Source organism: Bubalus bubalis, chromosome 13 (assembly GCF_019923935.1).
Source record: "Bubalus bubalis isolate 160015118507 breed Murrah chromosome 13, NDDB_SH_1, whole genome shotgun sequence".
NCBI lineage: Eukaryota > Metazoa > Chordata > Mammalia > Artiodactyla > Bovidae > Bubalus > Bubalus bubalis.
This window is the reverse complement of record NC_059169.1, coordinates 12,507,451-12,530,655: the sequence shown is the minus strand read 5'-3', so window position 1 is coordinate 12,530,655 and position 23,205 is coordinate 12,507,451. Positions and strand designations below refer to the sequence as shown.

The window sequence follows — 23,205 nt, the reverse complement described above, 5'->3', positions numbered from 1 at the left end:
TCTGATTCTTTTTGCAATCCCACGGACTATAGCTCACCAGGCTCCTTTGTCCATAGGATTTTTCAAGCAAGAATACTGGAGTGGGTTGCCATTTCCTTCTGTAGGGGATCTTACCGACCCAGGGATTGAATTCAGTTTCCTGTGCGAGTCGTGTCGCCCGTATTGCTAGGGGATTCTTTACCACTGGAAGCCCCAGATCAAATCCTAGAAGTATAGAAATTTGTAATTCCCAAGAAACGTGTACTAGTAATGAATGGGTGTAGACTGGTTAGAGAAGGACATAGTTTAAGAGCGGTAAACCCAATAACCAGTTATTGCAAAATACAAGCCAGGAATATTTAGGGACATAAGTTCTCCTAAATTTGACTTTATGGATGGGAGAGAATGTGCAATTAAGAGAACAGTAAGTGGCAAAAGTGAGTTACTAAAAACATTTTAGGAGGCATGCCTGGATAACCCATGCAACTGCTGCAGTATGTCTCCCTAACGACTAGAAATTTTCTCACCCTAAATACAAGATACTGTTCTCTAGATTCATCCCACGATTTAGCCCGCATCCCTCAGCACTATTTCTGTGTGCATCATTTAGGCAGAATGCCACGGAGACGACATTAAAGCGAAATTCATCACTCTCGCTTGCAATTCAACTCGTTCCTTCGCCAGAGTAGGGTGCTGCGACCGCCACCTCAATCAATGACCCCGCCCAAACCCCACCAGCTCGCCCCTGTCTCCATACTACCAGCCTGGGTTGGCAAGAGAATCGCGATTTCTGATTGGCTCAGAGCAAGTCTCCGTCATGCGTGAGCTCACCTACCATTGGCTGGCAGAGCACGCTCAGGCGCAAAGGCCCATCCTAGCCAAGCAGTTGGCGATGGGAGGGCGGAGCCTGCAACTGGACTCCCCCCTCCATTGGCTGATGGATGGTATCACGTGGTATAAGGCGGCTCTCCATTGGCCGAGAGTGGCAGCACGGGGTCCACAGAGGTGGGCTGGTTGGCTGAGATGGACCCCTAGCTTCCTACTAGGTTGTCCCAGCTGGCTGTTGCTATGAGGTGTCCCCGGGCTTTGCGGCTGTGGCTGAGGGCTCCGCTCTCCCGGTTTTCCAAGCGCCCGTGGTGACAGGGCGTGGGAAGAGCTCGACTTTCTCTCAGGCCAAGAAAAGGGCGGGGCTGGGGAAGGTGGGCGGGACCCCCGGCGACGTCACCGGGCGTAGGCCCCGGCTACCTCGGCTTCAGTGCCTTGGGCAGTAAGCCCCTTGCGGCCTCTCGCGTCTCCCTGAGTTGTCCTAAGGCGTAAAATAAAAGCTTCCTTTCGTGGTGTGCCCGCTCCTCCCTAAAACAAAGAGCCTTCTCGTTATCTTTATAAAAACAAATCCCTCAGGAATGCTGACGGACCGGGTGGTGTCCAGCCAGGCCCTCGTGCTAGGGTCGCCGTTTGGGCCCTGCCGGTGTCTCTCTTCTCAATCCCCTCCTCAGGTTAAATCTCGGAGACTGCTCTGGCCCCTCCAACATCCTGTCTCCACCAAAGTCTTGAACGTGGCGTGTTCAGGTAGAAACAGCTCCCGTCTCCGGGTGGAGAACTGCGCATGCTCAATATGCCCCCTACCCGCTGGGTTCGACCGGGTGGGGTGTTGTCGGGTGGCCCAGGTGGTTGTTTATCTAAGCCGCCAGCCGAGGCATCCGCGCCGCGCAGAGCCTCCCGGGAGCGCGCGCGCGGCCGGTCACCTAGGCGACAGGGGCGCAGGGGCGGGGCTGCGCCGCCGGGCCCCGCCCCCTGGGCCGCCGGGCCCCGCCCCCCGGTAGCGCTGCGGCTCGGGCTCGGGCGCGCGCTCAGCCGCCGGGAAGAGCAGCGGCAGCGGCGGCGGCGGGCGGGGAGCTGGGCGTGGAGGCGCGAGGGGCGGGGCGGCCGGGCGGGCGGCACTGCGGGCCCGCGGTTCGGGCGGCTCGGGCGGCTCCTTCGCTCCCGCTCCGCGCTCGCCTTCAGTGCCTGCCGGTGCCCGCGGGGCCGCCTTGCCACCTGGCTCGGCCCCTATGCCCAGGGCTGCGCTTGCCTCCGCCGGCGCCCGGGGGGCCGCGGCGGCCGTGAGGTGGGGGCGGCCGCGGGAGGCGGCGGGGCCGGCCGCCGGCGCAGGGTCCGGGCGTGCAGCGAGGCGGGCGTAGGTCTATGTCGCGGGCGGCGGCGGCGGCGGCGGCCGCGGAGGGACGATGCGCGAGTACAAAGTGGTGGTGCTGGGCTCGGGCGGGGTCGGCAAATCCGCCCTGACCGTGCAGTTCGTGACCGGCACCTTCATCGAGAAATACGACCCCACCATCGAGGACTTCTACCGCAAGGAGATCGAGGTGGACTCGTCGCCGTCGGTGCTGGAGATCCTGGACACGGCGGGCACCGAGCAGTTCGCGTCCATGCGGGACCTGTACATCAAGAACGGCCAGGGCTTCATCCTCGTCTACAGCCTCGTCAACCAGCAGAGCTTCCAGGACATCAAGCCCATGCGGGACCAGATCATCCGAGTAAAGCGGTGAGAGGGCCGGGGGCGCGGGCAGGGGGCTTCGCCGGTGGGGGCCCCGCAGCCCTCCTCTTCGGGGATCAGAACTCTCTCCCGCGTGCTCTGGGGTGGCCGTGGGCTGGAGGAGCTGTCTAGGGAGACGGCTGTAGGATCATAACGTTTTATCATAATTTTTTTTTTTATCAGCATCATCCTCATCCTCTTGAATCTCAAATTTGAGTGCTTTGTTTCACAACTCAAATTTGGCATCCCACAAGCACAGCTCTTTGTCTCTTGGATGTTACTACTAGCGCTTGTGCAGAACCCCCAAAGCAAAGAAAGTTTAAAACTCGCAGAGGGGAGAGGGGCGGGTTGGTTTCTGCTGGGAAGAGGGCAGCTGTGCAAGTATAGTGGAGACATTTTCAGATTCAACAACAACAAAAAGACCTTTGCAGTTAGTTGACAGCAAAAATTGCTCACACATACGTGGTAAACATGTCAAGTCCGAAGGAAAAAGACCTTTCTCATTTCATAGAAGACTGAATGGTGCCAGGGCATTTTAACAAAAATGAACTCTGCAATTAAGATGGAACTTGAAAGACAGATTATCATATTATTTGAAGACTTGGCTCAGTGGAATCGATAAGAGTATATTCTAGTATATAGAAGCACAAATATACCACTCACATTAAAGAATATGACAACTTTTTTTTTCTTTCTTTAGTCGAGCTGCCTTATTCCTCTCAAAAACAATAAAGAAAGAAAGAAAAGGGGGGAGGGGGAGACATTCCTGGAAATAAAGCAAGTATCTTCAAAGGTGTGACTCAAATATTAGCTAATGTAAAGTTAATGCAAATAAGCACTTTCCTGATAGGAACTCTTTTACTCTTAAGTGTGCATTTTGAAAATATGGCTGGTAGCTTAAATGGCTTATGATATTTGTATTCTCTTAAATTGATTGTATTTTTTCCTATAATTTCAAGAATCAGAAATGCAATGTCTCAGTTCCGAGTTTTAGCAAATTTTTCTAATTACTGGTTAAGTGCACGTTACTGTTTTGTCTGATTCTTATTATTAATAATTGCTAATAATTTTGATGTAGTGTAATTTTGTTTTTCTTACCCAATTCTACCTATAACCCTAAATTAATAGACATTGGCTGAAAGCTAGTTGTAAGTGTACTGTAGACGTAATCTCATTTTTAGCCAAGTTGAATCAACTCATTTTGAAAGAGCAAATACCAAGTCATGTGCCCTCAGGAGTTGTTCAAAAATTCATTACAAGAAGCAGATTTTTGATGCCATATATGAGATCAAAGGGGAAGCCCTCTCCTGAAGCACCCCTCCCCACTTTTAACTCATTGAATATGCACTTTAATAGGTAAATTAAAATTTTGTATATTACTTCTTCCATTAAATTTCAAACTAGAATAAAGTGAATATTTTTATGGTCTCTGATGATGTTCTATGATCTGTGAATTTAATAGCGCTTTTTTTTTCAGTATCATTTTCTTAAAGTTAATTGCTATAGTTAACATAGGAATACTTTTGGTGTTAAAGTATATGATATTAAGAGACTACATTCAAGTGACTGAAATCTTTAACACTTCCCAGGGACTATTAACAATAACAACAACAAAAAAAATCAGTATAGAACAGGGCAATGAAACACATTGTCACATGTCAGTCTTAGGCTGTATACATATATCACATTAAAGTAAATGCCCCAACTGCTCCACTCTTTGTATTTACACATATACAGATAATACATACATTGATAAAGTCACATGCCTAGTGCAAACTTCTTGACAGGAGCCTAGGGGACAGAATAGGGCAAAATGTCATTGGATAGTATATTCACATGATTTTGTAGTTTCTTTTGGTATATTTGAGATCACCAATAATGAGTTAGTCTGAACTTAGTGTACTGGACCAATTTATTTGTTTGCAGTATGACCCAGGAAGGAAAAAAGTAAAACTCTACTTGCCCTGATGTCATTTTACTCACTCGTCTCAGTTCCTGATGTAAAAGGTTGAAAAAAATCAGCTGACGTGGAGTTCATAGGCTCAAGATAATTGTCCGTAAGAACCACTTGGGCCGATCTGTGTCCTGATATTTTTTTTTTACCTCACCCTAACCTCATTATCTGGCCTCCCAGCCTATAGCATATTTTAAACAATATTGAAAGAAAGGATCTGTGTATTTTATGTATATTATGATACAGTATATATTATGCATATATTATGCTAGAGCAGGCATTCAGTGTATTGATTCTTTAACTTTTCCCACCTAAAGAATAAAATGTGATTTTCAAATAAGTCCATTTTCTGTTCTTTTTGAGGATCAATTTTTAAGCAGTTGCTGTAGGAGGTATTTGTAGTTGTTCTTTCCCCTCTGCCAGTTAGCTGCTTTACATATTACATACAGCAGTCGTTTGAGGATGTTTAATATCACCATAATGCTGATGACATAAGTGAAATGTAGAGAGGGTTGATTTTTTTTGCCAAAAGCTAGTCACTGGTGGAGAGGATATTTAAACCAAATCTGCACAAATCCATGTACTCTTCTCTTCCTCTACACCAGGCTGCCTTTGAACTTGGCATTTTCTGACAAATTCAATTATGCAGCCTTTCGTCTACGGCAGTACTATTCAATTCAAATATAATTGTGGGGCACATGTGTAGTTTTGAAATGTCTAGTAGCTGAATTTTTTTTTTTTAATGTGAAGTAGGTAAAATTAATTTTAATAATAAATTTTATTTAATCCACCCTAAAATACTGTCATTTCAACATCTAATCAGTATTCAAAAATTGAGGTATTTTCATCATTTTCTTTTGCATACTAAATTTTCAAAACTTGAGGTGCCGTGTATACTTGCTGCACATCTCAATATTTATACAGTATTATTGCTGTATTTCAGTTGTTCAGCAGCCACACGTGGCTCCAAGGCTAACATATGGGACAGTACAGGTCTAAGGTGTAAATATTTTGGGGAAACACTTGCTTCTCTAAGCTCCAGCCTCCCTGTTGTGAATTAAGAGTATGGCACGCACCTCTCAAAGAATCTACCTGCAGTGCTGGAGACCCAGGTTCAATCCCTGGGTCAGGAAGATCCCCTGGAGAAGGAAATGGCAACCCACTCGAGTATTTCTGCCTGGAGAATCCCATGGACAGAGGAGCCTGGTAGGCTACAGCCCATGGGGTCGCAAAGAGTTGGACACGACTGAGCGACTAACACACACACACACATGCACCTCTCAGAGGCTTTGTTAGTATTAAATGAGGTAATGCATTTTAAGGTGTCCAGCGCAATACCTTGAACATACAAATACCAGCTGTTATTTAACTTTGTCTCCTTGTCTGCTTAAATGTTATTTTAGAGGAAATAAATTTGTGGCTGCATTTTGAAATTCATTACCTAGTGTAGACTAGTAAAGTGTTAGTCACTCAGTCATGTCTGACTCTGCGTCCCCATAGATTGTACCCCCCAGGCTCCTCTGTCCATGGGATCTCCCAGACAAGAATACTGGAGTAGGGAGCCATGCCCTTCTAGAGAGGAATCAACCTGGCCCAGGGATTGAACCCGGGTCTCCTGCCATTGCAGATAGATTCTTTACCATCTGAGCCACCAGGGAAGCCCAAGGTGATACTAAAAAAGCAATCATGATGAAAACAATCCTTGGAAAAATTTTGTTGGTATTCTTTTAAAATATTTTCTCTTATTAAGGATCTTGCAGGAAAAGGCCACAGAATGAACATGTAACTTTTACTGTAGCATCTATGCGTGGGCAACAGTGAAATGGAGCGTATCGCTGGATTGTTCTTGTATGGAGTGTTGCTTCTAGAAAATATAAAAGAGGCCCCCGCTCCCTTAAGTGTCTATCAGTTCAGTATAGTCGCTAAGTTGTGTCTGACTCTTTGAGACCCCATGGACTGCAGCACACCAGGCTTCCCTGTCCATCACCAACTCCTGGAGGCTACTCAAACTCATATCCATTGTGTCAGTGATGCCATCCAACCATCTCATCCTCTGTTGTCCCCTTCTCTTGCGTTCAATCTTTCCCTGCATCAGGGTCTTTTCCAGTGAGTCAGTTCTTTGCATCAGGTGGCCAAAGTATTGGAGTTTCAGCTTCAGCATCAGCCCTTCCAATGAATATTCAGTACTGATTTCCTTTAGGATGGACTGGTTGGATCTCCTTGCAGTCCAAGGGACTCTCAAGAGTCTTCTCTAATACCACAGTGCAAAAGCATCAAGTCTTCAGTGCTCAGCTTTCTTTATAGTCCAACTCTCACATCCATATATGACTACTGGAAAAAAAGTAGTCATAGGTTCCTAGGTTCATGGATATTCATACACAGATTTCCCATGCCCCATCTGAAAGGAGAGCATTCTGTGAAACCTTTCCTAAGCCACAGTGGCATAAAGCGAAGAAGTGGTTACCTTAGGACCCATTGTGCTTACAGATACACACAAAAATATCTAGGTGAAGCTCAGATGTGCACAGACACAGTTCAAAGCTGTGGCAGCTTGATGCTGAGATGCTGAGCGTGGTTCCTGGGGAGGGAGCTTGGGGGGCAGAGATGCTGAGCGTGGTTCCTGGGGATGGAGCCTGGGGTGCCTCTCTCCTTGATAGGGTAATGCTACTTCTCAGCTGCTCACATCAAACCAAATGCTGAATGCCATTTTCATTTTTCACTTTTAAAAGCAATATCACCTGATATGTTTTGGTTATCAAAAATGGGTACTGACAGAGGTCTTTTGTAAACGTGAAATGGCATAAAGCAACTTTGGAAAAGCACAGGACATTTGGAAAGTACATACGCAAGTTCCTATCCAAGCCTAGTGGGCCGACTAAGTGGTGGTTTTTATAAATTCCCATGCTTTTTTTGAAATTGACTTTGGATAAGATCAAACACATAGGGAAGAGTGGCAGGGATACAGAATATATTTCAGTTGAAATAAAACTCGAATTCTTTCTAATGTCATGGGTGGTTGTCCCATTCCTCCCAGGGTAAGCTGTGGTCCTGACTTGAAGTATCTTGGAACATGCTGTCCAAGGCCTGTCTTAGGATAAAGCCCAGAAATCCTCACCATGACCAGGCTCAGCATGCTCTTATCCCTCCTGGCCTTTCCGGCTTCACCTCTGGCAACCTTCCTCGCCCCTTGCATTTGAGCACCCAGACCTTTTAGTTCTGCAAAATTGCCTATCTTCTGGGCATTCCTTCTACATGTAGAAATCACCTGCCTTTTGCAGAGTTAAATCCTCCTCTTGGTGGTTGTAGTTTTTTAGTCGCGGAGTCATATCCAACTCTTTGCAACCCTATGGACTGTAGCCTACCAGGCCCCGCTGTCCGTGGGATTTCCCAGGCAAAAATACTGGAGTGGTTTGCCATTTCATTCTCCATGAGATCTTCCCAACCCACAGATCGAATCGGCATCTCCTGGTGGCTCAGACAGTAAAGAATCTGCCTGCAGTGCAGGAGACCGGGGTTCCATCCCTGGGTTAGGAAGATCCCCTGGAGGAGGAAATGGCTACCCACTCCAATATTCTTGCCTGGAGAATTTCAAAGAACCTGGAACCTATGACTACAGTCCGTGGGGTAGCAAAGAGTCAGATATGATTGAGTGACTAACACTCAATTAAAAGATTTCCTCCTCAGGGAAGCCTTCCTCATCTTCCCAAATTGAATTTCCTCCTTCCCGTCTTCCCACACTATACTGACTTCATGCCTCGCCCCTTCCCTCAACCACACATATTTCAGACATCATTGGCAGCCTGTGCTTCCCCTCTGCTGGTAGTGCTCATCAAAATTTAAATATTTGGGTGATATTTAAGTACAATCAGTCTTTCTTATTAAACTCTAATCCCATGTGGCTAGCACAGCTCCTGACACTTAGGAAACAATCAAGAAAAATATGTTGAAAAAATTCAGTGTTCAAAGAAAGAATTACTTAAGTGGCCTCAGTTTCCCAAAGCATTTGAATTTTACAGATAGAGGAGATGATTCTTTAAAGCCCATTTTGTAGCTGGAGTAGACAGTCTCCCTTCAACTCTTAACATTCTAGGAGAATACTTGTGTCTGCTTAGGGCAACTGGAAAAGAGATAGTTTAATAAGAACCTTAACGAATTAGAAACGTGACGTTGTCCAGATGGAGAACACAGCATGGGAAATGCATAGGGGGTTTTGTTCAGGTACTCAGTCGTGTCCGACTCTTTGCGACCCCATGGACTGCAGCAGGCCAGGCTTCTCTGTCTTTCACCATCTCCCGCAGTTTGCTCAAACTCATGTCCGTTGAATTCGGCAATGCCATCCAACCATCCCAACTTCTGTCATCCCCTTCTCCTGCCTTCAGTCTTTCCCAGCATCAGGGTCTTTTCCAATGAGTCAGCTCTTCGCCTCAGGTGGCCAAATTATTGGAGCTTCAGCTTCAGCATCAGTCCTTCCAGTGAATATTCAGGACTGATCTCCTTTAGGATTGGCTGGTTTGATATCCTTGCTGTCCAAGGGACTCTCAAGAGTCTTCTCCAGCACCACAGTTCAAAAGCATCAATTTTTAGGCGCTCAGCCTTCTTTATAGTCCAGCTCTCACATCCATACATGTCTACTGGAAAAACCATAGCTTTGACTAGATGGACCTTTGTTGATAAAGTAATATCTCTGGTTTTTAATAAATGCCGTCTAGGTTTGTCATAGCTTTCCTTCCAATGAACAAGCATGTTTTGATTTCATGGCTGTAGTCACAGTCCACAGTGATTTTGGAGCCCAAGAAAATAAAGTCTGTCTCTGTTTCCATTTTTCCCCATATATTTGCCATCAAGTGATGGGACCGGATGCCATGATCTTAGTTTTTTGAATGTTGGGTTTTAAGACATCTTTTCCCTCTCCTCTTTCAACTTCATCAAGAGGCTTTTTAGTTCCTCTTTGTTGACTGTTAAATAGACCAGATTAGCTAAACCAGGAATTTATATAAAGTGTGAGAGGAGGTAAGGCTAAATATTAATATGCAAGGCTGAATTACAGAAGGTTAAAGACTTTCGGACTTGATCTTGTAGTCAAGGAGCATGATCAAAATTCTTGCTGAAATGGTAATATGGTGATGATGTGATAGATGGCTTAGTGATAATAGAGTCAGAAGGAAGAGTTGTAAGATACTGTCAGAATCTCATACAGATTCTGAGTTAGCACAGTGTCTTTCGGAACAGAAAGGAAAGAATGGATGCAAACAATGTGAATTAATCAAACTTAGTGGGAGAAATGAGGGAAAGGTCAAAAGTAACCTTGACTTTCTGAACATGAGCGAATAGAATTAGGATTAGGGAGGAATAGCTGCGGGAGATGTTTTCACCTTTGGAGCTGGTGATCATCCAGATAGATGCACCTAATAAGCAATTAGGATATTGGAATAAAGCCTGAAAGATCAGTTTATGTATGAATAAATACAGAGACTTGAGATCATCTTCATAATTCAGATTTGGAGAGTAGACAAAACCTTCTGGATAGAGTATAGAGAGACAGAAGTGGGTGGCCAGTAATGGAAAATAAAATGCACATGGCCAAGGATAGAACTTGAGAATTGCAAGTTACCTAGAGGAGACTTCATTACGTTAGAAGAAATGACATGTTTCAAGACTGGGGAAAGGAGTGGTTAATTTAGTACTACCCAAGTGAGTGAGTGACTTTTTTTTTTTTTTTTTTTTTTTTTTTTACTATTCTTATTTATATTTCTCTATCATTTGAGTGATCACTTTTAAGTGACCAGCTGGTTGTTTGCCCTTTTTCTTTTCACCGCAAGTTGCCAAAAAGCCTGCTCTGAGGTAGAGATGGATTGCCAATTGCTAAAGCATAGATCTTGACCCGCAGTAATTTGGCGCATAGAGCTAAAACCAGGAAATACATCCCGTGCTGTTTGTCCCAATAAATGATTTCTGGAGTCTGCCACCAACTCCTTCTTCCCCAAACATTACCTTGCCCAGTTTGATCCCTTCGAAAACCAAAATTGTAATTGAGAGCTCCTCCAAGGTACAGAGCCTAATAACTATGAGTCATCTTTTTACAGCTCAGAGTTTTTTTTTTTCCCTGAAAGGGGAACTTGGTTTCACTGCAATGTAATATTAGAGTAAATTACAGTAGAGTCAGGTTCTTTTTACCATCCCAGGATTAGAATTTTTTGAGTTCACTTTGTAGATGATGTCCCTCCAGCTCAGCTTTCTGGGAATACCTCTGTCTAGTTAGCATGATAAGGGAAAAAGTAGTTTGCTATGAATCTTAAAGAATCAGCAGCGTGTGACTTGCAAATCTTAATCTAGTTAAGGTTTTGTAATCATTGTGTCAATAAAATCTCTAATCAGGGGAATCATTACAGTTTTTTTTTAAAGGTAGAGAGGGCAAAAAGAATTTAGCCAGCCAGCCATGCCACTGCACACAGACAAACGATATAAGCCCTCCCCAAATGGATAAATCCTCTGGCAAATGGAACAAATGGATGATTTGAAAGGCACTTTGACTGGCCACTGAAATGAGAAGTATTCTAACTCTCCTTTAGGAAAAAGTCAATAATTGATAAACGTTAAGGAGTAGGAACTATTAAAATATGTCTGGATGACGAAACCAACAGGAAAAGCCAACACACTTGGAATCTTTTTAAGTTTTCCAGTAACACTACACTTGAGCGGTCTAATTGTATGACATCTTTTCAGAAATTATATATGGCACATTAGATATTTATACATATTTTTAAGCAGTGATCTTTACATAACACTAGGTATACCACACTTAAGGAGGTTTTTTTTCCTAGGATAATTTTTACTTTATATGGTTTCTGTCTCAGCCATCGTCTTTAGAACCTGAACCCCTGGGGAAGGAAGTGTGGCTCCCATTCTAGGGTTTCCTCTGGCTCTGTTTGGGCTTCCCCCTTTCTCTCCATCTGTTCTTACCTATGGTTTCCTCATGTACTTATGTTTTTCTGGCCTATAGTATAAAAGGAATTCTATGTACCCCACATTTGCGGGGAGAAATATTTGAGTTTGAATATGAGTCGACGTTAACCCAAGATAAAACTGTTGGAGACTGAATAATTGCAGAAGTAAAAATGGAGAGAGTGGATTTCTCTAGGAAATATATTATGAACTATTAATGGTGGACAGAAATCTACCGTGTATATGTTTGCCTTTTTACTTGTAACTTGGACAGTTGTGAAAGTGAAACTCGCCCAGTTGCGTCTGACTCTTTGCAACCCCATGGCCTATACAGTCCATGGGATTCTCCAGGCCAGAATACTGGCGTGGGTAGCCTTTCCCTTCTCCAGGGGATCTTCCCAACTCAGGGATCAAACCCAGGTCTTCTGCATTGCAGGCAGATTCTTTACCAGCTGAACCACAAGGGAAGCCCAAGAAAACTGGAGTGGGTAGCCTATCCCTTCTCCCGCGGATCTTCCTGACCCAGGAATCGAACCAGGGTCTCCTGCATTGCAGGCCGATTCTTTACCAACTGAGCTATATCAGGGAAGCTCTTTGACAACTGTGGTTCATTAAATTAAAAATCATTCTCAGCCTGACAGAAAAATTTCTTAAACACACTTTTATGGTTTACCAGATCTAGCGTTTTAGTACAATGATATCAATAATGACAATGCTGCGATTTTAGACATCTGCATTTCAGTAAAGTATATAAGTAAAATATATTGATAAGATTTAATGTTATCAAAATATATTAAAACACATATTTTGATAACCTTAAAGATTAAACCTTCCAAGATTTGGGCATGGTGTATACTACTGAATGGGCTTCCCTGGTGGTTCAGATGGTAAAGAATCTGCCTGCAATGTGGGACACCTGGCTTCAGTCCCTGGGTTGGGAAGATTCTCTGGAGGAGGGCATGGCAACCACTCCAGTATTCTTGCCTAGAGAATTCCATGGATAGAGGAGCCTGGTGGGCTACAGTCCATGGGGTGGCAAAGAGTCAGATATGATTGAGCAACTCACACACACACATACACACAGTACTAAGTACTGTTTAAATTATGCTTCTAAAAGACTGAAACCTCTTTGGAAACGTCTGACCTAATATTTCAACTACTTCACCTTTTATTCTTGTAGGAAAACTCTAATAAAAAACAGACACCTATATTAGCCTGATTTTTAATAAATTTCAGTTTAAAGTAAAGGTCACCGCTAGGAAATAAGATTTTTTTTTCAGCATGTGAGTCAGAATAAGGTTATTGGTTATCTGAATCAAATGTCAGCAGCATATTATATTGCAGACATGGTTTGGGAGATCTAGTAACAGAACAGCTTTGGAATTCTTTGCAGTTTGATGTATTTCATTACTTAATGTTGGAAATGAACTTATCATACATTGCTGAACTCTGTCCGAATAAGCTATTTAAAACAGATTGCAGCATGTGAATAAAGTATACTTGTAAATTACACATTCTTTAAATCAAAATGCTAAAATGTATTCACTGGTCACATTGGATAGATTGTTGGTTTTGTTTTGTTTTTTGTTTTGAAAACGAATCAGATTGGTATTTTATGGGGAAGTATGCTGATTAATGATTTTGTGGGTTTTTAAAGTTTATTCTTATTGAGATAATTGACATATAGACATTGTAATAGTTGTAGGGTTTTTTCACTCAGTAAAATTACCCAGGACAAAAACATTGTAAAGCTTTAACTTAAAATATTTAGAAGTTATTTCTCATAAAACATAATGATTTGATATACATATATACTGCAAAACAATCACCACAGTAAGTTAACATCTGTCACCACACATAGGTAGAATTTGTGTGTGTGTGCTGACAACTTTCATGGTGTACTCCCTTAGCAGCTTTCAGATATCCAATACAGCATTATTGCCATGCTGTAGCTTACCTGCCCAGGGCTTACTTATTAGTTATTTTGTAACTGGTAGCGTATACCTTTTTTTTTTTTTTAACCACCTTCGCCCATTTACCACCCTCCCTCTGTTCTCTGTATCTTTGAGTTCAGTTTTGTGGTTTATTTGTTTCTTTTAAGATTCTCTATGTAAGTGAAATTATACAGTCTCTGTCTTTCTCTGCCTGACTTATTTCACTTCACGGAATACCCTTAAGTTCTATCCCATATTGTCTCAAATGGCAGGATTTCCTTTTTTTTTTTTTATTTTCTTATGGTTTAGTAGTGTTCTGTTTTGCTTATATGCCACATTTTCTCCATCAGCCTGTCCAACAGTGGATGCTTAGGTCGTCTCCATGTCTTGGCTCTTGTAAATAACGTGGCAGTGAACTTGAGGGTGCATGTATCTCTTTGAAATAGTGATTTTGTTTTCTTCAGCTGTAAATGTCCAAATGTGGCATCCCTAGATCATAGGATAGTTCTTTTTGTTTTTTAATTTTTTGAGGAACTTGCATACCGTTCTCCATGGTGGCCGTGCCAATTCCCATCCCTGCCCACTGTGCACAGGGGTTCTGTCTTCTCCACATTCTCAGCAACACTTGTTTTCTGTGTTCTGGGTGGTAGTCACTCTAACAGGTGATAGTCTCATTGTGACTTTGATATGTCCTTCCCTGATTAGCAGTGTTGAGCACCTTTACATGTCCTTGTTGGTCATCTGATGTCTCCTTCGGAAAAATGTCTGTTCAGATCCTCTTCCCATTTTTTAATTGGATTATTTTTTTCTATTGAGTTGTATGAGTCCCTCTTATATTTGGGGTATTAACCCCTTATAAGGTATATGATTTGTAAATGTTTTCTTCCATTCTATAGATTGCCTTTTCATTTGGTTGATGGTTTCATTTGCTGTGCAGAAGCTTTTTAGTTTGATGTAGTCCCCCCCTTTTTTATTTGTTTTGTTGCCTTTGCTTTTTATGTCAAATCCAAAAACTTACACTGTCAAACAGCTTACCACCCTATGTTTTCTTTTAGGAGTTTTATGGTTTTAGGTTTTGTGTTTAAATCTTTAAATCCATTTTGAGTTGATTTTTGTTTGTGGTGCAAGATAATACTCCAGTTCTATTCTCCTACATGCAGCTGTCCAATTTTCCCAGCACCAGTTCCTAAAGAAGTTATTCGTTCCCCATTGTATATTCTTGGCTGCTTTGTTGTGAAGTAGTTGATCATATATGATGGGCATTCTTTAGTCTGTTCCACTGATATATTAACATAGGTCTGTTTTTATGTTGGTACCATACTGTTTTGATTTCTGTAGCTTTGTAATATAGTTTGGAATCAGGAAGTGTGATGGCCGCTGCTTAGATCTTCTTTCTCAAGATTCCTTTGGCTATTTGAGGTCTTTTGTAATTCTATACAATTTTAGAATTGTTTATTATATTTATGTGGAAAATGCCATTGGAGTTTTGATAGAGATTGAATTGAATCTGTAGACTGCTTTGGGTAGTATGGACATTTTAACAATATCTTCTAGGCCTTGAATACAGAACAATCTTAGATTTTCCTTCATTTTCTCTCATCAATGTCTTATTTTTTAAAATTGTTATTATCTGTCAAAAAATATTTTTTAAGAAACTATCTACTTCTTTGTATTCAGTCAGCAGTGAGGGGCTTTTACATTTTCTTAAATCATGGCTCTCAGAAATACATTTTACAATGCACATACAGATATAAATACGTATAACTGAAACCAAAATTTCATGAAACAAGAGTTACACTTGCTGTGTTGCTATTATTATAGTTTCTGTATTATTCTTTTCTTACTTCGTTGTTTACAAGTATTCCTCTTGATCCACTAAATTGATCTCATCACACACAATTTGAAAACTGCTATTGTGGAACATTTTTCTCTGAGAAAAATAACTAATACAGTGTTTCAGGTTTAAAAATAAAATAAAATTAAATAAATAAATAAATAATAAAAAAATAAAATGACCAAAAAAAATAAAAATAAATGGAACTGTCTTTTCATAGTTTGAAACAACTTTTATCTTCTGTTCCCACTTTTCCATTTTCCAGCAATGCTGTATAAATGCTCTAAAAGTGAAGTAAATTTCCCAACTTGAGTTAGTAAATGCAGCCTCTGTTACGGAAAAAGAAACCATTTAGTCAAGGACCAAAAAGATACAGAAAGTGTATCTTTTGAGGAAGCATTTATTACTGTTTGTTGGGCAGATTACAATTACGAGGACTTGTTTCTCATGTAGTTTTGTTCATCCAGATAAGGCAGAATAGCTCTGGCCCTGTGCAGTGTGGAACAGAGAACGGGACATTGCAGGAGGATTCCGACTGGAATGCGTGCTCATTACCACAACAGGTTACTGGGGAGACTGATCTCTATAAGAGGCTTGCTGCATCTCTCCAAGATGATATTGATTCAGCTCTGCCTTTAAGACAGTAAAAATAGATGAAGATGACCATAATTATAGCTATCTTAAAATCACTTAGTAAAATTACCCCAGAGAAACATTATAAACCTTTACTTAAAACACTTAGGAGTGTTGTTTTTCATGTTTTTCTTGGAGCAGCCCTTAAAAATTAATAATTCAAATGTGGAAATCCTACATCCTGTTAATAATTCAGTACATCTTAATATTTTCTTCCTACCAGATGTCTTTACATCTTTCTGCAAATGAAGCCTTAGAGTGTTTTTCTCGCATTTTGGGTGGAAGTTTTTATTTTGTTCTTAATTCTAAATACATGCGTTCTTAGGTTTCCAATGAACATAACAAATATACTGTGTTTATTGTAGTTGTTCTAGTTATTCAGTTTTTAATTTTATTGTATGTAATGATCTGATTTTACCTATGAAGACCATAAGGGTTAATCTGATTAAAGCTGAGCTTCAGTACTTACTAGTTATGTTATGAGGAGCAAGTTAGCATTCTCTGCATCTCAACTTCCTCATCTGGAATATAGGTATAATAAAAAACTGATGAGGTAATGAATGTAAACTTTCTTTGCTTCGATTCATTTCCTCAGTCACGTCTGACTCTTTGTGACCCCATGGACTGCAGCACTCCAGGCTTCCCTGTCCATCACCAACTCCCAGAGCTTGCTCAAACTCACGTCCATCGAGTCAGTGAGGCCATCTAACCATCATCTCATCCTCTGTTGTCCCCTTCTCCTTCCGCCTTCAATCTTTCCTAGCATCATGGTCTTTTCCATTGAGTCAGTTCTTCACATCAGGGCCAAAGTATTGGAGCTTTTCGGTCCTTCTTTTGAATATTCAGGACTGATTTCCTATAGAATTTTTTGCATAGTAACCCTAAAATATCAATAATAACATTTCACCAAAGATCAAAGAAATAGAAATGAGACCCAAGTATTTTCCGACTTTATAAACAGTGTACTGCCACGTGATTTCTTAGGCATTAGACTCAAGTTGCCTTCCTATATGTAGATAAATTATATAGCTACTCTAGTATTGCTTTTCCATTTTTCCATTGCTTTCTCTTCCGTGGGCTTCCCTGGTGGCTCAGAGGTAAAGAATCTGCCTGCAATGCAGGAACTACAGGAGACACAGGTTCAACCCTTGGGTCAGGAAGATCCCCTGGAGAAGGGCATGGCAGCCCACTCCAGTATTCTTAGCTGGAGAATCCCATGGACAGAGGAGCCGGGTGGGCTACAGTCCATGGGGTCGCAAAGAGTCGGACACAACTGAAGCGACTTAGCACACAGCACAATTTAGCATTGCATTTCCATTTCTCCACTGCTTTCCCCTCCGTGTCTGAAGTGCTCATCCAGTGTGTGTTACAGACCTTGTAGGCCTGAGTGCTTTGTGTGTTTGTCTTCCACAAGACTCTCTTGCCTATAAATGCTGACAGTATGATTTTGGACTCACAAAGAATTGTGATTTGTGTGTGTGTGTGTTTGTCACTCAGTCGTGTCCGACTCGATGCGACCCCATGGACTGTAGCCTGTCAGGCTCCTCTGTCCATGGAATTCTCCAGGCAAGAATACTGGAGTGGGTTGCCATTTCCTCCTCCTTTTTTTTTTTTAGTACATCTATGTAAAATGTAAAAATACTTCATAGGAAGTAATCAGACATATTAAAAAGTATTTGTTAAATAATATTTCTTTTTTAAAAAGTTGACAATGATAATAGACCTTGTGTGAAAACCAAAACTGCGCATGGGGCAGAAATAATTTTAATAGTGTTTATGGCTGGTTACATATAACTACATCTGTATATATGTGTGTGTGTGTATATATATATATAGAGAGAGAGAGAGAGAAGGAGGGGGCAATGGAGGGAAATATGTTGACAGAGTTTTTTAATAAATTGATTCTAGAAGTCTTGTCTTTGCATAAAAGTCATCACTGTCAACATCAAATACTATGGTTTAAAGCATTTTATTTGCATAACATTGCCCTGGGCGTTATGCAGAATAAGTACAAGATTCTATCTTCATCCATCTGGTGTGTCAACATGTACTACAAATGAATATATGTTTGACAGTGTTGAGTTTATTATATATGGAGAGAGAGACAGAATACATTTTTTTTTTTGGAACAGTTTTATTTCTAAGTTTTAAAGTATTATTCCACCAAAGACATTGCTTTTACTAGACCACTTTTTCTAAGGAAGCTTTTGGGAGGGTACAAGTTTTTTTTCCCCTTCCTATTTTATTGAGCTGTAACTCACCCACAGCATTATGTAAGTTTAAAGTGTATGGCATAATGATTTGACTCAGGTACATCATGAAATGATTATCACAGGAGGTTCAGTGATGAGCATTAATCATCTCATACAGATGCAACACTAAAGAAATAGGAAAAAAAGATTTTTTTTCCTTGTGATGAGACTCTTAGAATTTACTCTCTTAACAACTTTCATTGATAACATACAGCAGTGTTAATTATATTTAATCATGTTGTACGTTATATCCTTAGAACTTATTTACTTAGAACTGGAAATTTGTACATTTTGACTCCTTCATCCAGTTCCTCCCCCAGCCCCCATACATGCCTGCCTCTGGTAACCACAAATCTGTTCTCTTTTTCTGTGAGTTTGTTTTTCTGTTTTTGTTTTTGAAGCATGATTGGCTTACAATGCTGTGTGGTTCCTGGTGCACAACATAGTGATTCGATATTTCTACGCATCGCAAAATGGTCACCATGATAAGTCCTGTTACCACGTGTCATCATACAAAGATTTTACATTATTACTATGCTATGCCCCTGGACAGCTCTATACTATGTATTTCATGCCTCCGAATCATATTTTGTAACTGGAAGTCTGTGCCTCTTAATCCCCCTCACCTATTTCTCTCACCTTTTCTAAAGATGCATTCTGACTCAAAAATTTCTAAGTCTAATGTCAACAATTGTGTATTTGCTTTATTTAGTACATCTTAGTCCTCCCTGGAAATGAAATCTTAAAACTTTCTGTTTGTATTTGGTTGTTGAATGGTTTGAGCAGAATTGTTGTCTTAGTAAAGCATTAAAAAGGCAAACTGATTTATGGATAATTGAGAGAAAATAGAGTAGGTTAGCTAGTACCCAGGGAAGATAGCTGAGAGATAAGCTAAAGATAAAAGTTCATTTAAAAACAAAAGTTCATTATCAGGGATAGTTTAATATAGATTGAGAAACAAAGGATAAGCTTTATCATCATATCACTTTTTTTTTTTTTTTTGGTCTTTGCATTTAGTAAAACTGAAATTTCCAAATATGGTATAAATAAAACTATTTTTGTTCAGCCTCTAAGTCGTGTCCAAATCTTTGAGACCCCATAAACTGTAGCCTACCAGGATCCTCTGTCCATGGGACTTCCCGGGCATCAGGCAAGAATACTGGAGTGGGTTTCCATTTCCTCCTCCAAAACTATACTGAGATATAATCTCCTCCTCACCCAGACGACCCACGTGTACTCAGAATGTTTTCTCTTTTGCTTTGTGAGCCAAACAAACTTTGACCATCAGTCCTGTTGGCATAATGAGGGGCTAGATGCTCACCGTTAAGACGGGTGCATACTACGTAAACACTAAGTAGAAAGTTAAGGTGATTTTTAAGTTATATTTTAGAGGAGCAAGAAATGAGAAAATCATATCTCAATGATTTATCAGTTTATGCATAACACTAATGACACAGAACTTGTTTCAGTGGCCTTACATTAAAGAGCTGTAATGCTTGCATGAGCTCTCCCTGTTCTTGCTCTCAAACGACCATTAGCCGGTTTGGCACACTGCTGTCTTCAGAGGGGAAGGACCTAAACCCTGTCGGGTGGTAGGACGCCTCCCAGGGCTACATCCATTTGAAAAGGCCACTCTTGATGTTTATTCCTCAGGCTATCCTGAGCACATCATCTGTTTTTACTAAATGAAATGGTTGGACATTCATGGAGGAAGGACTGTTTGGGGAAGGCGAGTGGTTCTGTTGCTCCCATCAGCACATGCTGTTGAAATCACAAATCCTAAAGCTTTTGGAGGGGAAGGGGACAACAGAGGATGAGGTGGTTGGATGGCATCACCGACTCAATGAACATGAGTTTGAGTAAACTCCAGGAGTTGGTGATGGACAGGGAGGCCTGGCGTGGTGTGGTCCATGGGGTTGCAAAGAGTTGGACACAACTAAGCAACTGAACTGAACTGAAAGCTTTTGTACGCCATACTGATTGGCTTCTAACAATCCCATGAATATTTTCCTTTGAATGAGTACCACCACTTTCATCTGTTCCCTTTTCTCCAAAGGTGACCCAGTGTCTTTTTACCTGGGACAGTTCAGGTTTATGCCTGCTGCCTTGGCACATTTGTTTACAGTGTCCCTTTCCATCTCAAAAGCATCTCTTGGCAGTAAATTATATAGTCCCTCTAGACTCTTACCTTAAGTTCTCTGTTTTTTAGAATCATGACAACTGCAGCCCAGTTTTTTACATGTATTTTTGACATACCCAGTCTGTATAAACAGTTTCTTTCTTTGACTTGGCACCATCCTTCTGTATTATATTTCTTAACTTGGGGCAGCAGATCCTCATGAACTGGAAATTCAGTTTAAAGAATGACATCTTCTTTACAAAACATACTAGACTGAAGATGGCTGTGGATTGTTGGACATGACTCCCAGAAAGAGGTGGGATCTATTTCCCCTTCCTTGACTCTGGGCTGGCCCATAACTACTTTGACCAAGAAAGATGGTGGAAGTGATGCTAAGCGAGTTTGGGGCCTAGCCTCTACAAGGACTGTGCACCTTCCACCATGGTCTTTTGAAGCCCTGAACTGCCGTGTGAGAAGTCCAGCTGCCCTGAAAAGGCCCTGAGACCATGTGGAGAGAGTGAGGGAGCTGCCCATCCAACTGGGCCCACTGACGGGCCAGGCCTAGGGTGCAGCCAGCGTTGACTGTCTGCCCAGCCCAGCCCTAGCTGAGGACCACTGAATGAGCCCAGTCAGTACCACATGGAGCAGAAGAACCACCCAACTGAACTCTGCCCAAATTCTTGAGTCACACCACCAAGAAATACAGTAAAATGGTTATGTTAATCCATTAGCTTTGGGGTAGTTTTTATACAGCAATAGTTATCTGAAATGGTAAAACATTTTTAGATGAACATGTTGATATTTTATAAATTATTTTGATAAAAGTACTATTGATCCTTTGGATTTCTCTCTGTGAAGATCTTTAAAGAATATTGAGGATGAGTGGTAAGTGAATGGATGAGTGTATTTTAGCTATTAAAAGGTGGTAGACTGATGCAGGCGCTCACCATTTGCCTTCACATTTTATCTGCCCTGTGTCATTTTCCTGTTCTTACCCACACATGACTAACCACACTTACAAGCTGGAATCAGGATTGCCTGGAGACATATCAGTAACCTCAGATATGCAGATGACACCACCCTTATGGCAGAAAGTGAAGAGGAACTAAAGAGCCTCTTGATGAAAGTGAAAGAGGAGAGAAAAAGTTGGCTTAAAGCTCAACATTCGGAAAACTAAGATCATGACATCCAGTCCCATCACTTCATGGCAGATAGATGGGGAAACAGTGTCAGATTTATTTTTGGGGGCTCCAAAATCACTGCAGATGGTGATTGCAGCCATGAAATTAAAAGACGCTTACTCCTTGGAAGGAAATTATGACCAACCTAGACATCATATCAAAAAGCAGACACATTACTTTGCCAACAAAGGTCCATCTAGTCAAAGCTATGGTTTTTCCAGTGGTCATGTATGGAGGTGAAAGTTGGACTATAAAGAAGGCTGAGTGTCGAAGAATTGATGCTTTTGAACTGTGGTGTTGGAGAAGACTCTTGAGAGTCCCTTGGACTGCAAGGAGATCCACCCAGTCCATCCTAAAGGAGATCAGTCCTGGGTGTTCATTGGAAGGACTGATGCTGAAGCTGAAACTCCAGTACTTTGGCCACCTGATGTGAAGAGCTGACTCATTGGAAAAGACCCTGATGCTGGGAAAGATTGAGGGCAGGAGGAGAACGGGACGACAGAGGATGAGATGGTTGGATGGCATCACCGACTCGACGGACATGGGTTTGGGTAAACTCCGGGAGTAGGTGATGGACAGGGAGGCCTGGTGTACTGCAATTTGTGGGGTCGCAAAGAGTCAGACATGACTGAGTGACGGAACTGAACTGAAGATCATATATAATTTTATTAGATTATAACATATTAAAGTTTAGTTTCAGCAGAAAAATCTAAGTCTATGTGTGTGTTTTGCGACTGCTTGTAATAATATTCATCTTACTGGACTCTCCCCCTGTACTCTACCCACAGTGTATGTTGTTTATAAAAGTAGTTGGCAAACACCATCTAATCTGTCTTAAGAATAAAAGCTTCTTCCATGTATTGATTTGGTGGTAGTCTGCTTCAATTTTGATATCTAGCACTTGGTACAAAGAAAGTATTTGTTGAATTATAAATAAATGTTCCTTTAGTTCGTTACATTATGGATTTTGACCATTTTTCTTCCAAATATCTGGAGAGCCTTTATGCTGCAAATCAGTTTTAAGCATTTTGGCATCTAATGGTAAACCATGATAAAGGATAAAGAAAAATAAAGCATTCTAGATAAAGTACATCGAAAATGCTTTCTCAGCCGGGGGACCATGGATCTGGCTTTCCTGGTGGCTCAGTGGTGAAGAATCTGCCTGCCAGTGCAGGAGATGCAGGTTCGATCCCTGGTCAGGAAGATCCCCTGGAAAAGGAAATGGCAACCCACTCCAGTACTCTTGCCTGGAGAATTCCAAGGACAGAGGAGCCTGGTGGGCTACAGTCCGTGGGGTTGCAAAGAGTCGGACACAACTGAGCGACTGAAACAACTGCGGCAGCCATGGATATGGTTGCATTGTTTCTGTGACATTTCACTAGGGGCACATGTGAAAGCTGATATATTTGCAGATCATCACTTCATTCAGTCATTCTGTTTTGTAGGAGTGTAAGTGTCAAGAATTGATTCCAGTACTGGAGAAACAGCTACATAAAAACATTCCTGGCCCTCGCTTTCCTGAGGTCCCAGATCTAACTTCAGAGGTGGCACAGCTGGTTTAAGGCAGAAACGAGACCTTGGTTCTGCTCATTCTCTTCAGTTCTGTCCCATTTTCTTTTTGATTATACCACGTTGTTCTGTAAGGCTTCAGAGCAGTGGTTCAGCCCACGGCCGTACCACCCTGAACACGCCCAGTCTCGTCAGCGCCATGGTTCATAGCTAGTGACTTGACTCAGCAGTGTTTGAAGCAAGAAGGTGAATAGAGTAAGGAAAGATACTTCTGTTTGGAGAAGATGGTAAACTGCCAGCTTTTGATATTAGAGACAATTTGATAGTAGCAGCAGACT

General features: G+C 41.7%; 1 protein-coding gene across 2 annotated transcripts in view; it reads left to right on the top strand.

Annotated features, from left to right (window-relative positions):
• The first annotated feature begins 1,892 nt into the window (after positions 1-1,892).
• RAP2A (RAP2A, member of RAS oncogene family) overlaps positions 1,893-23,205 on the top strand; it is a 43,202-nt gene continuing 21,889 nt past the window's right edge. The window contains exons 1-2 of one of the 2 annotated variants that reach the window (XM_025262650.2): positions 1,893-2,518; positions 2,693-4,803. In XM_025262650.2, coding sequence (XP_025118435.1) covers positions 2,205-2,518; positions 2,693-2,948 — 570 coding nt within the window. In that variant the 5' untranslated portion in view covers positions 1,893-2,204 and the 3' untranslated portion in view covers positions 2,949-4,803. Of the gene's footprint in view, positions 2,519-2,692; positions 4,804-23,205 lie in introns of those variants that run through there. The other variant, XM_006054022.4, reaches the window with a different exon arrangement.